This window comes from Callionymus lyra, chromosome 14 (assembly GCF_982586985.1).
Source record: "Callionymus lyra chromosome 14, fCalLyr1.hap1.1, whole genome shotgun sequence".
NCBI classification, from domain to species: Eukaryota; Metazoa; Chordata; class Actinopteri; order Syngnathiformes; family Callionymidae; genus Callionymus; species Callionymus lyra.
The window spans coordinates 20,176,089-20,189,276 of record NC_141831.1 but is presented as its reverse complement, the minus strand read 5'-3'; the positions used below and the strand labels follow the sequence as shown (position 1 = coordinate 20,189,276).

The window sequence follows — 13,188 nt, the reverse complement described above, 5'->3', positions numbered from 1 at the left end:
ATATATATATATATATATATATATATATATAAAATCTGTGCAGCTTTATTTATATTTACTAATAGTTAAAGTTAACACACTTAGAGAAAACATTAGCTTACACAATAGTTATTTTAAGTTCAACCACTGGAATAATGAATACAAATCTAAATATATAGTGGTTATCTGACTAAATGTATTAAATTATTTTTTAAATATATGTACTTGGGTGTGTATTACTGCATGTGTGCTTGCTCAAAATATTATAAATATTCGAAAACCAACAAGGATAAAATAAGAATAATAATGATTATGTAACTGAGTTTTATTAACCAAATATATTGATGTTAAATCATCAAACATGTTTATTCAAACGTTTCTCATTATGTCTGTGTAGGATAAATACTCAAACATATACCGAGATTTACTTCGTCCGTCTGCCTGATCCTTTTTTTTATTATATATTTTTAATCCCCACCTCTTTATTAATAGTATCATCGCTCCGATGATTTTCGTTGAATGTTTTTTTTTTTTGCCAAACACACTTCGGAAAAGCCGGTCCTGTCCGCCGTCCCTCCTCTCCTTTCTCTTCAAAAACTCCTCAGATTTTTTTTTTTTTTTCCTCCAACTGAGCGATCCAGACTGAGGCGCAACCGCACTGGAGGGGAAGTCAAGTCGTGCTGGAGTGGCGCGGCATCCTCGAACGCTTTACTAACTAAACAAGGAAAAGAAAAAAAAAGCCAGAACCGATCTGCGTTGAATCATGTTTCTAAACGATGGAATATGCTGATTTTAAAAGTCCAGAGCAAAGGATTCGTAGTTTGCGAGGCATGGCGTTCCTTTTTGCGTGCTTCTTTCTGTCTTGGTGAGTATGGCAACTCTTCGACTTTTACGCACGGCGAACGCAGACCGGGCGCGGATGTTTGTTTAAAACAAACTACTTTAAAAACCGCCTCATCCCTTCCTTTTTCGTTGAATGTATAGTTGCAGCAATGTTTGGGGAACTAAGGGTGACACCAGCATCTATTTGGACAACATCACGCGCATATTGGATAGGTTACTGGATGGATACGACAACAGACTACGACCTGGATTTGGAGGTATATTTGAATATTATTTAACTCAAAACACGCAGGTTTTGATGCTCAATAAAGTTTGGTGACAGTTTTTAAATCTGTATTTGAGAAGGAAATGTTGATTATCCCACATATTGATCACTGTTAAATACACCAATAATATATATTTCCCACTGCAGGTCCGGTCACAGAAGTCAAAACAGACATCTTTGTCACCAGTTTCGGACCAGTCTCAGATGTTGAGATGGTACGTAAACCAAAGCCAAGGTTAAGTTTGCAATTTATTTTCTAACACAACAGAGAGTGTATGTATAGATGCTATGTGTTTTTTTTCCTGGTGAATCTATATGCATGTTGCCTCAAGTCATGGCTCGCTCAGCCTTCATTATTCCAGCAGTTGGGCAGGATGTCATTAGTGGAGCTTAGGATTTTAATCTGGTTGACAATCCTCCGTTAGTGAGCGAGATGTGGCCGGCCACTCCTGACATGGGATAGGCTGGGAGGCTATATGTCTGTGATACTTTAGATGGGTCAGGCTTTAGGCTTTAGATACTTTTCTAGAGCATATAATGCTCACTCCAAGAGCCACCACGGGATGTGCGGGTGGCACTTTCACATGTAAACTGATGTGCCAGTCAATCGGGTCATCCACTTGACTGGAACGGAGGAGCGTCAATAAATGATGTCAGTGGCGATGAGGAGAAGCTGACGATGAGTCTTGTAAATCGGAAGTTTTGTTCTAGTTCAGGCATAGAGATATTAACACGAACATGTTAAGTCCGAAATGTCATGACGCAGATTTAAATAGTCTTTTAGTTAACATGACTCACTGCTTTTTCTTGTAGCATATTAGCTTAGCTCAGATTTCTGACCGGTGGGATCCATTAAGAGTAACTACTGTTTACGTCACCAAAGTTATTTTGTGGATTTTAAACAATGCTGCCATAGAAAAATGGTTTTCAGTTATTAAAATATTGTTGGTTGGAAAATTGTTAAGCATATATTCAATGTCATTCGTAATAATAGCTACTGCAATTACGGATGGATGGATGAATGGTTTATTGGTAGATAGCCTGCATGTTTAACAAATCTTATTGAACAAAAATAATATTATTCTCATCAAATAAAAACTTTGATATTAAACAATTCTGCTAGAAGGATGGATGGATAGAGTAAAATACCACTAGATATATATTTTCAAACTCTACAAGTGAAAGATTAGTAAAGAAGGACACCCATATACAGGGAAATCACATGGACGGATGGATGGGTGGATGGATTAGACTCAGATTACTAAAGAAGTCTGAACTACTTTATGGCTGGAAAGATTTGATAGGCACATATATGCAGAGATATATAGATACTTTGGGTAGAAGCCTGGGTCATAGCGAGATGAACGAATGGACGAATGGCCTGTGTAGATGAAAAGGACATACAAAGGCAAGAGGGACATACACTTTTAGAGATGGATGGATTATAGATAAATTGATGGATGGATGCATATATAGATAACATATAAGATGGCAATGATATAGAGAACAGAGGTGGATGGATGGAGGAATGGATGGATGGATGGTAGATACAGAGGTATACATACAATCATAGATTATGAATAGAGAGACTTTGGATGAATGGATGGATGGATAAATAGATGGATGGATACATAGATGGATGAATGGATGCATATATAGATAACATATAAGATGGCAATGATATAGAGAACAGAGGTGGATGGATGGAGGAATGGATGGATGGATGGTAAATACAGAGGTATACATACAATCATAGATTATGAATAGAGAGACTTTGGATGGATGGATGGATGGATGGATAAATAGATGGATGAATAAATAGATGGATGAATGGATGGATGGATACATAGATGGATGAATGGATGCATACATAGATAACATATAAGATGGCAATGATATAGAGAAAAGAGGTGGATGGATCATGGATGGATGGATGGATGGATGGTAGATACAGAGGTATACATACAATCATAGATTATGAATAGAGAGACTTTGGATGAATGGATGGATGGATAAATAGATGGATGGATACATAGATGGATGAATGGATGCATATATAGATAACATATAAGATGGCAATGATATAGAGAAAAGAGGTGGATGGATGGATGGATGGTAGATACAGAGGTATACATACAATCATAGATTATGAATAGAGAGACTTTGGATGAATGGATGGATGGATAAATAGATGGATGATTGGATGGATGGATAAATAGATGGATGGATGGATAGCATATAAGAGACACAAATATGGACAAGACATTCAGAGGCATACTATGTGATGAACAAAAGTATGGATAGATAGATGGATGGGTGGATGGATGGATGGAGATACAAAAACAGGGTGGACATAAACATGTAGTTTTCTATGGAGATATTGTGTAGATGATGATTTGACAGTGGCAGATATTGTTTGTATGTACAGACATTGGACGGATGGATGGATGGATGGAAGGATGAACAGAATGTGCAAAGTAAATTGGTACATGTGTAGAATAGAAATTCGGATAGATAGATGGATGAAGTCCAGATATATTCAAAGTACTGGATGGATGAATAGATGGATAGAAAAGAAGAAAAGAAAAGCATTATTCATTATTAAATAAAAGGATGAAATGATGAAGAGGGAATATGCAGATTCGTAGAGAGACGGAGAGCATGGCTGGACTGAGAGCTTCGGCCATACAAGAGACAGAAGTGAATACAGTGAAGTAACCTACATCCTGATCTTGGATACATATTTTTAGAAGTGCGGGTCCAAATAAAAATACAGACACAGCCTGCCAGGTTCCTCTGAAACGGTGGCTCACAAACCCATCTGCCGTTCTCTCCAGGCTGAGTGGAGTAGCAGCAGGAGCAGAAGCAGCTACCAGCAGTAGGCGTGATCCAGTATGTCTAACCCACCTTCCCTCTTCCAGGAATACACCATGGACGTGTTCTTCCGTCAGACCTGGATCGACGAGCGCTTGAAATTCGAGGGCCCCATCGAGATCCTGCGGCTCAACAACCTGATGGTCAGCAAGATCTGGACACCCGACACGTTTTTCCGAAACGGCAAGAGGTCGATCTCGCACAACATGACCACCCCCAACAAGCTGTTCCGCATCATGCAGAACGGAACTATCCTCTACACCATGAGGTAACCGGGCTGACCTTCAGAGCTCTGCCAGGACCGGAATAGAGCACAGACATGATCCACACGTGAAGTTAAACTACATCCAAGAACGAGCTTCGTCTCATGCGAGCCCGACAAAAACAAATTAATAAAAAAGTATGTCACACTTGGCCATCCTTTGTGGTATTCTAAAACAAGGATCACAAATGAATTATAGATTTTTTTTGTTAAATAAATGATTCAGGGATCAAGTTGAAAAATGTACGAGGTTAAAAAAAACTGTAAAAAAAAACTGTAAACGAGATTTTGAGACATCTTTGGATAGTTCTTTTTTATTTTAATAATTATTTTAAAACAAAACATGTCAATTTTCATTTACATCATCTATTCTAATTAATATATCATTATTTAAGTATACCTATTTTTTATTTTATTGAAACTTATATTCTATATCCTCTTATTAAATAATGTTCTTGGATGTTTAATTTCATTATTTTACTAGTTTAATATTTTATTTATTAACATTTAAATATATAAACAGAAATGTGTTTCATTTCATTTAATCTGTTCGAAAAAATTGAAGAAAAAAAAGAATATTTGTTGTTTTACAAATTTTTTGTTTCATTTATCTCTTTATTTATCCATCTCTGTTTTTTAATTAATGATTTAACATAGTGCACCAATATATTTTCGTGGGCAGTTCGACAGCAGCAGATGAAGACAGAAATCAACATAAAAAGTTACCATGACAACATGTAAAATATGCCTCCGAAGGTGAATTTTATTTGGTAAAAATTTCCATGATACTGAAAACAAAATGTTACTCGTTGAGTTCCTCGGGAGAGTCACATGACAGCATGAATAGTTAGGACTGTGTTGCCAAGGAGACGGAGTCGTAGTATACTGTACTTTGTGTGGCTCATGTCACAGCACGACCGTTGGTGTTGTTTCAATTATGAATCTCAAACTCTTCTCTCGTCCATTCTGACAGATTAACTATAAATGCAGAGTGCCCCATGCGCCTGATGAACTTCCCCATGGACGGCCACGCTTGTCCGCTCAAGTTCGGGAGCTGTGAGTTTGTTTGCGTTTCCTAAATGATGATTCGATGGGTTTTCCAATAATATCTCAGAGAGAATCAGTGTCAATGCCTCTTTTAATATGTGATTCTGTTGAATTTCATATATGATATTTAATTTCCCTTAATGTTGTTTGTAAAAAAAAACAAAAAAACATAATGGTTGGTAAAAAAACATTTTTCTTTTTCTTCACAATACTTTTTTAATTCCATTTATATTTTTTCAATCCATACATTTCATTTTGGTCACGTTTTTATAGATCATTGTGTCAATTTTTAATTCGATTTTCAGGTTCCTGTCCTATTTTAACAATTATTTTCTGTATTACTTATGTTCAAAATTATTAATATTTATTTTAATTGTGGTTAACAATTTATATAAATAATATGTATTCTTTTTTCAAAGGGTTCTTTTTAAATTTAATTCAATTTTGCTTCTTGCAATTTTTTGCAAGCTTTCCCACGTTTTTTCTTCTTCTTCTTTTTGTTCTCTCAGATGTTGAGGCTACATCTTTTTTTAATCATTGGTTGAATTGACTTTTATTATTCATGTTTAATTTTTATTTTTACAAAATATATATATTTAAAAATATATTTTTTTCCCAAGTGGACAATTCAATCCCAGCCGTCCATCTGGATCTTTAACTAAAGCGCTGACTGGTCATCTTTCCAGATGCCTACCCCATCAGTGAAATCGTCTATACATGGAAGAAAGGCCCTCTGTCGTCGGTGGAGGTGCCTCAGGAGTCGTCCAGTCTCCTCCAGTACGACCTCATCGGACAAACTGTGTCCAGTGAGAGACTAAAATCCAACACAGGTAGGTCAAACTGAAGAAACCATGACCATTGTTGCCATAGTTTCATCGTAAAGTTTGCATTAAAAAAACATTCCGACATAGCCTTGAGTACAGGAGCTGCTCGACTCATCGAAATCTATGAACCCAACATGGTAGTCGTTGTCTTCTTCATCCGTCTCAGCCATCTTTTCATGCATCGTCTCCAAACTTCTCCCCAGAGGCGTCTCTCTAAATACTCGCTGATGTCTGTCTTTTGTTGTCCCTCCCGATATAAACCTCAATGTCTTCATCTCTCTCTCAGAAGTATTTGCGAAGAAAACGGAGATTTTTATTCATTCTTTTGGCGATTGCATCAGATACTGCCAGGATGGTTGTTGGTCTGTTTCGTTCCGACTCCGGCGCCAAGTTACTGCTTTTTCAGAGCCAAAAGCTAAATGAACTGCCTTTGTTTTTCTTCCCTCCGAGGAATGGCTTTTTTTCGTTGATATGTCAAAGACACATTTTTATTGGAACACATAGTCTTCTCTAACTAAATCATATTAAACAAAACAGCAACGACCAACTCTTTAAGATCCTTCCTTAGAGTAGTTTGAACATCGGCACTTGTTTATCAATCTACCAGGTGTTTTATCTCCAGAACATCCAGTGTCCCCGTTTATAGAGAAACAAATCTGGGTTAACGAATCCCTCGAGTCCTGATAAATGATGGTCATTAATCACCAACTCGAAGAGGGATTGTACGGTTTCCCTTTGAACAGCAGCATAAAGAAGTACATCAGTGCAATCTCAATCTCAGACGTGTTTAAAGAAATATCTGGACGACTTTCTCACACTTTATATATCTATTAAAGATTATTTAAATTGTTTTTGTTTTTGATCTAATCAGATTTATTTATTTATTTAATGTCTGCTTTTTTTTCCAATTTATTTATTGTTTTTATTACAATATTTTGTTTAGTTTATTATGATTTTTAAATGTATATTTATGAACTTTTATTATTTTTTGTATTCTTTCAATTTGTACTTCTGTTTAACACAAACAAAATCCTTCGAACTGAAATCTATTGATATAAAACTTCCATGGAAAGATAATTAAGAACAGAATTCTGTTGTTTCAGGGGAATATGTCATCATGACCGTCCACTTCCACCTCCAGAGGAAAATGGGTTTTTTCCTCATCCAGACTTACATCCCCTGCATCATGACCGTAATCCTGGCACAAGTCTCTTTTTGGATTAACAAGGAGTCGGTTCCAGCTCGGACTGTCTTCGGTAAGGTTTTTTATTGAGAAAAGAAACAAAAAAAAAAGCACCGATTTCTGTTTGTGTTGCCGGAGACGCATTTCTCAAAAAGTCAAACTGTTTTTCTGACCCCTTCCGCCCACTTCACTGCAGACGAGAGTTGCTGTAAACTTTAGTAAAACTTTTTTCGCTCAACCAGCAACCAGAAGGAGCCCTAGCAACGGCACCATCGTTCTTCTCTCTTTATTCCTCCTACACTCTGTTGAATTAATTGAAAATAAATATATCTTTTCTTTTTCTCTAAATTGGTCATGCAAGGGCCAAGAGGGGGAAGCTGTTTACTTGGCCCACTTCCGAGCACTCACAGGTTCCGCTCTTTCACATTTCATTACGCTACAGTTGTCACCAACCTTTAGCCCCGGGAGCAGAGGCAGACACTGAGGGACGCTCGCAGAGCATCTGTAAGGATAAGTGTTACTCTGGACTCTGGAATTATTGAGTCTGTTTTGAATGTTCAAAGTTATATTTCACTGTGTGGCTGCGGAGCAAAGGGAATGATGAATAATAATAAAAAAAAGACTTAACTTTGATGAATCAGTTGGATCTTCATTACTGGTCTGATCTGAAAATCTGGTTCTGTGATGTAATCGTTCATGTGGCTCTCTTGTTTTTGCAAAACTCTACCAGAAAGACATTGTTTTTAGATACAAGTCCAACACAAACAATACCTCCTGCCTGGATTTGAACGGTTCCTTTGATTTTGAAAATAGTTTTTTTTATTCATTGTGTCATGAATCACTGTTAATAAGTTGTTCAAAGAAGTAGTGAATGACAAGTAGTTGGGATTCAATCATTTACACAGAATAAAAGTGAGTCAAGGTTTTAGTTCGTAGAATCACTAAATCCCACAACTCCAAATGAGTTCTACTGACTCATTCTGCAGGTATTAATTATAATTGTGCCGTTTCTAAATAAAATATGGGTGAAAAATGTTATAATATCATGAAAATAAACCACACAACTAGTGCTAATACACTTTTCTTCCATGTGCTTTGTCTCTTCCCTTATTAGGTGGAAAGAAAACAGTAAATATTTTGAGTATCTGCATTTTTCTCAAGCACATTATTTCATGGGTACTTTTTCTTCACCAAATATGCTGATGTGTCGATGTTTTATTCAACTAAATTCCTCCTGTATAAAGACCGCCATTCCATTAAAGAAAAGAAAAACATGAGGAAAAGAGGACTGCAGATGGCACACTTTTATTGTGTTAGAACTCCCATAATTCTTTATCGTGTTTTGTCAAAGGCCATGTCAATTAAATGTTAATCTGAGCTCAATTATTCACTTTTAATTTAGTCATTAAAAGACTTTAAAGACCGGCAGTATTATACTTTATGTTGCTTTAAACATGTCTGTGATATTTCTACGCCCATTATAATTGTGATTTAAAATCCGACAGCCCTACTAACCATTTAATATATTGATTTAAGTGTCTCTTAAATAGATCTTGGACCTCTATTGTACTCATCAGTATGTGTCTATTTTTACAAAACTATCTTTTTATTTAAATATTAACATTATAAAATGTTCTTAAACCCAGCCTACTGGAAACACTTTTTCTCGAGATTAAATCCTACAATATCCACACCCATTATGCTGTGATTGGCCAATCATGGAGGTTGGTCAACGTGCATGATTATTATTAGGGACTCGTTGTATAAACAAAGCAGGGCATAATTAGGTCTGACTGGAGGAGGAGTGAAGCCATTTTTATGTCATAATATTTAAACATAATCATAATGATTATCGTTTGCCGAAGATTTCAGACAGTGGAGAACTTTATAAAGTAATAACTTGGTCATGATGAGGGACTCAACATTTGAAACATGTGAGTGAGTCAGGAGAGTTAGGTTTTCACATTAGTTGCCCTTTAAGGAGTCTTAGGTCAAAAGCGATAGTTCACCCAAAATTCAAACTTCACTCATTTTCTACTCACCCTCATGTCGACTAAGGGTTGGGATTCTTTTCAGAGAAGTATGTGGGCTTTGTTTTCAACTTCCTTTGACTTAAAAACATCCAAAAACCCCCTTGGTGCTCGTCTAAAAGGTCCATCTTAAACAAGTCTATTTTATAAGCTTGTTTGTAGCGGAAATTTAAAGAATAAAAAGCGACACAGACAGGAAGTAGTCCGGGTAAATATCGTGAGAATGTACAGTGAAGATAGTAGAATTGATGCGCTCATGAAGTGTCTTCCAGGACAAGCCTAGGATAGCAGATACAAGCTGGACAGATGCGAAAGTAGGTCTACACTTACGAAGAAGCTCTGATGGGCTCGTTTATCAGACTCTGGACAAGTTTGTAAACACGTAGCTCTCTTCACTGGACATGGATTGGGGGTCCAGCCAGCACTCCAAAGAGCGTTTCACAATCCTTCAGAGCCCCTATTCCTGTTGTCACTTTCAATACCGAAGTTAGGGTCCCATATGGAAAGCCCATCTGTGCGGAGTCATTATGCTCACTCTTCCTGCTGTTCGTCAGTCTCCACAGTATCGGGCGCAGGGGGACGCCATGCAAGGTACAAACAAGTTTGATGACGATAGAGGCCATGGAAGTTAATAGACAAAAGCAGCGGAAATGCGTGTGCTACGCTGACAGTACATTAAGCTATAGTGTGCTGCGCGCTGTATTGTCAGTGGTCTCTAAAAGCTTAAAGTCCCTTGAGCACAAGTCTCACATACTTAATTGAGTGTGGCCTAATTTGTACCTTTTCTTATAAAAGCCCATAAATGCCTCCAGCATTTCATTTCTATCCTGTCTTTATTCTTCATCCTCCTCCCTCCCACACTCTCCCTTTCTTTCCCTCTCTCTTATCCTCTCGCTCCCACCCTGACAGGCTTTTCTTACCTCCTCATTGGAACCATTTAACTTATCCTTAAGCTGGAGACAGCCCGCGTCGATCGCTCCGAGTTCGTGTCGCGACTTCCCCGGCTCAAGTGGGGTGTTGAAACTGCTTTTCAGACATTCCGAGACACATTAAATCCCCCTTTAATTTCCTGCGCTGCTAATGAAATGTGCGCCGCTACAGTGTACGTTGGGTGGAAGCTCGGGCAGCGGTGTTCAATGGCCCTATTTGCCTGCTTGGTTTAGCTTGATAAAAGTGAATTAGATATGTGTTAATGGGCCGATAAAAGAGATGCTAGTTGTCAGCATCTTTATCCGACTTAGCTTAATGAGGGTCGCGTCGGAAAAGCTGAGAAAACGGGTTCAGATGTACAGAAAAGCTGAGGATCTTCAAGAATAATTTACTGAACATTAACCCTTGAGTCATGATTCCTCTTTTCTGCTGATTTTGTTTTAATGTTGCTTGAAACATCTTTTTTGAATTGAATTGGCCACAAAATGGCTCAACGAATATGTACAATGTTTTATGTTGATTCAAAACAGGAAGTGGATAAGAATCAAGTACCGTATTTTCCGCACTATAAGGCGCACTTCAAAGCCTTTAATTTTCTCAAAAAACGACAGTGCACCTAATAATCCGGAGCGCCTTATATATGAACATTACCTGGTGGGTGACTTGTTTACAAACACTTTCATGACTCTGCACCGACTGAGCCGACACACCGTGGGCGGGATTACGTCATTACGTCATCACAGGGTGGGAATAACGACACACGTCACATCATGGTGGGCGTCTATGGAGTTAGATTACTTCCACCGGTTTGAGCGAGTGTGTCTTGGTTGTTGTACACTCAAAATCACTCTGCTGCGCACTCAACCAGTCATACACGCGCGCTCTAGCTGTCATACACGCGCTCAACTTCTCTGCTGCGCACTCAACATTTGTCTGCTCACAACACCAGTCTTGCGCGCTACTGCTTGAAGCCTTTTAAACATCATTTGAACATCGTTACCATGGGAGTGAACGGAGTTGTCAGAACCCTTAATAAAGTTTGACTTTATCCGTTTTGTTGACATTCCCTTTAGCACAGCTTTATCTAGTGGATGCATAATGCAACCCCAGTCAAACGTTTGGCTGAATCTTTTATTCTATGTGCCTTATAATCCGGTGCGCCCTATTTATGAAAACAATTCTAAAATAGGCCATTTATTGAGGGTGAGCCTTATAGTACAGAAAATACGGTAGTCAGTTGACTGAAGTGAATTGAAAAATCAAAGAATCACTGAATAACATTTTGCTGACTAAAGTGGTCGGACAGCACTTTAGCACTGACTCAAGCCAGGAAAAGGATCTATGATTTCTAAACACGGGAATACACAAAATAGTCTGGGATTGGACCGGATTGAGTCATAAGGAGATTTAAATTGTACATTTCTTAGGTCTACTTTAACCTCTACGGGAATCATAGCCACAAATGTAAATGCACTGGTTCTCATCCCATTTCTTTCCATATTAATTGTGTCTGATTCAGCCGTCACTGATGCCCTTTCCAAAAATGTTTACAGATATTTTGTCCATGTTATTGGCATGTTCACGAGGGGCCGCGGGTTAAGTCTGCTTTCAGATGGATTAGCATGCCCTGGAGTGACTTTTTGGCAAAACTCCTCAAAGCTAGATGTTACATGTCGCCAGATTCTCGTTGCCTGAGACACATTCGCTGCCATGAGTCGGTGTAGACACAACAGCTTTACTCTAAATCACGAGTTATTGAATGGATCTGTTTCAAAAGCAATTACTTCACTCTGTCGAACAAAGACTTTTGTAAATTCTTCTCAGGTTTTCTTATTCTTCAAGAACTGTTTTCAGACACCACTTTTGTTTCAGTATCAGTTTTGCACCAGTATTTCATTGGACCTAAATAGTATCCATCCCTACTCATGACCCAAGGGCCTAAACGTTATTTCAAACTCTTAATTCTAAGCGGCCCATAAAATATTTAAAATAACTAAACACTCAAATTATACTAAGGCGGTAAAACAGACAAACAATAAAGCTATTCAACCTCTACTCTTGCCATTTATTTTACAATAGGATTACATAGGATTTAATTATCAATATATACTATATGTTAAGCTAATGCTTAATTTATGAAATGGAAGAAAAAAATTAATAGTAAAGATGCACAATTATATTCTGATAAGTTGAATAAATAAAGTATTACTAATGCAAACATTGGTTGTAAAAGTATCAATTAAGTAATTCAATGAATTATACAAGTTCAGTTATTTAATGTATTTATTTATCTAAGGAATAAAGACACACATTGACTCTAATTTATCACGCATATATATATATATATATATATATATATATATATATATATATTAAATATGTTTTCCTTGCTAAAGTAATATTATCAGAACGGTATTTCAGGTTTATATATTTCTAACTTTGTTTATTGAAAAATACACAGCGTGTTATTGGCACCTTGTTATTAATGAAGAGTCCTCGACTGGTAATTTACTCCACACACTTGTGCAGGTGGAAGATGTACTATATTAATCATGGAGGGTGAAGTCAAGGGCAAGTGCCCTTATTTAAAAAAAAAAAAGAGATACCAAGAACATTAATAACCAGCTGTGTGTGTGTGGGAAGGCGTTGGAACATTTGGGAAGTTTCAGAAGACAAATAGAGGCGAGAGGGTTGTCAGATAGTTTATTATATAGTTGTATTTGAAATGCATTTTAGCATCAAGACCATTGACCAGAAAACTGCGGTCAGAGATGTTATATGAAAAAAAAAAAAATCAGTTTATAAATCATTGAGAACCACATAGTTTAGTAAAGATCATTTACCAGAATCATCAGATTAATTAAAACTTTTAATTTCTTAAGTTGACACATGTGAGCCTCGCTTTGTGAAGGTTTCTGCCTGAATCCAAAACTTAAGTAATAGAATAATAT

General features: G+C 37.2%; 1 protein-coding gene across 1 annotated transcript in view; it reads left to right on the top strand.

Annotated features, from left to right (window-relative positions):
* The first annotated feature begins 547 nt into the window (after nucleotides 1-547).
* gabra6b (gamma-aminobutyric acid type A receptor subunit alpha6b) overlaps nucleotides 548-13,188 on the top strand; it is a 34,558-nt gene continuing 21,917 nt past the window's right edge. The window contains exons 1-7 of the mRNA XM_087807420.1: nucleotides 548-844; nucleotides 964-1,079; nucleotides 1,235-1,302; nucleotides 4,009-4,229; nucleotides 5,197-5,279; nucleotides 5,957-6,100; nucleotides 7,198-7,350. Of these exons, the coding sequence (XP_087663546.1) occupies nucleotides 756-844; nucleotides 964-1,079; nucleotides 1,235-1,302; nucleotides 4,009-4,229; nucleotides 5,197-5,279; nucleotides 5,957-6,100; nucleotides 7,198-7,350 (874 nt within the window). The 5' untranslated portion in view covers nucleotides 548-755. The remainder of the gene's footprint in view (nucleotides 845-963; nucleotides 1,080-1,234; nucleotides 1,303-4,008; nucleotides 4,230-5,196; nucleotides 5,280-5,956; nucleotides 6,101-7,197; nucleotides 7,351-13,188) is intronic.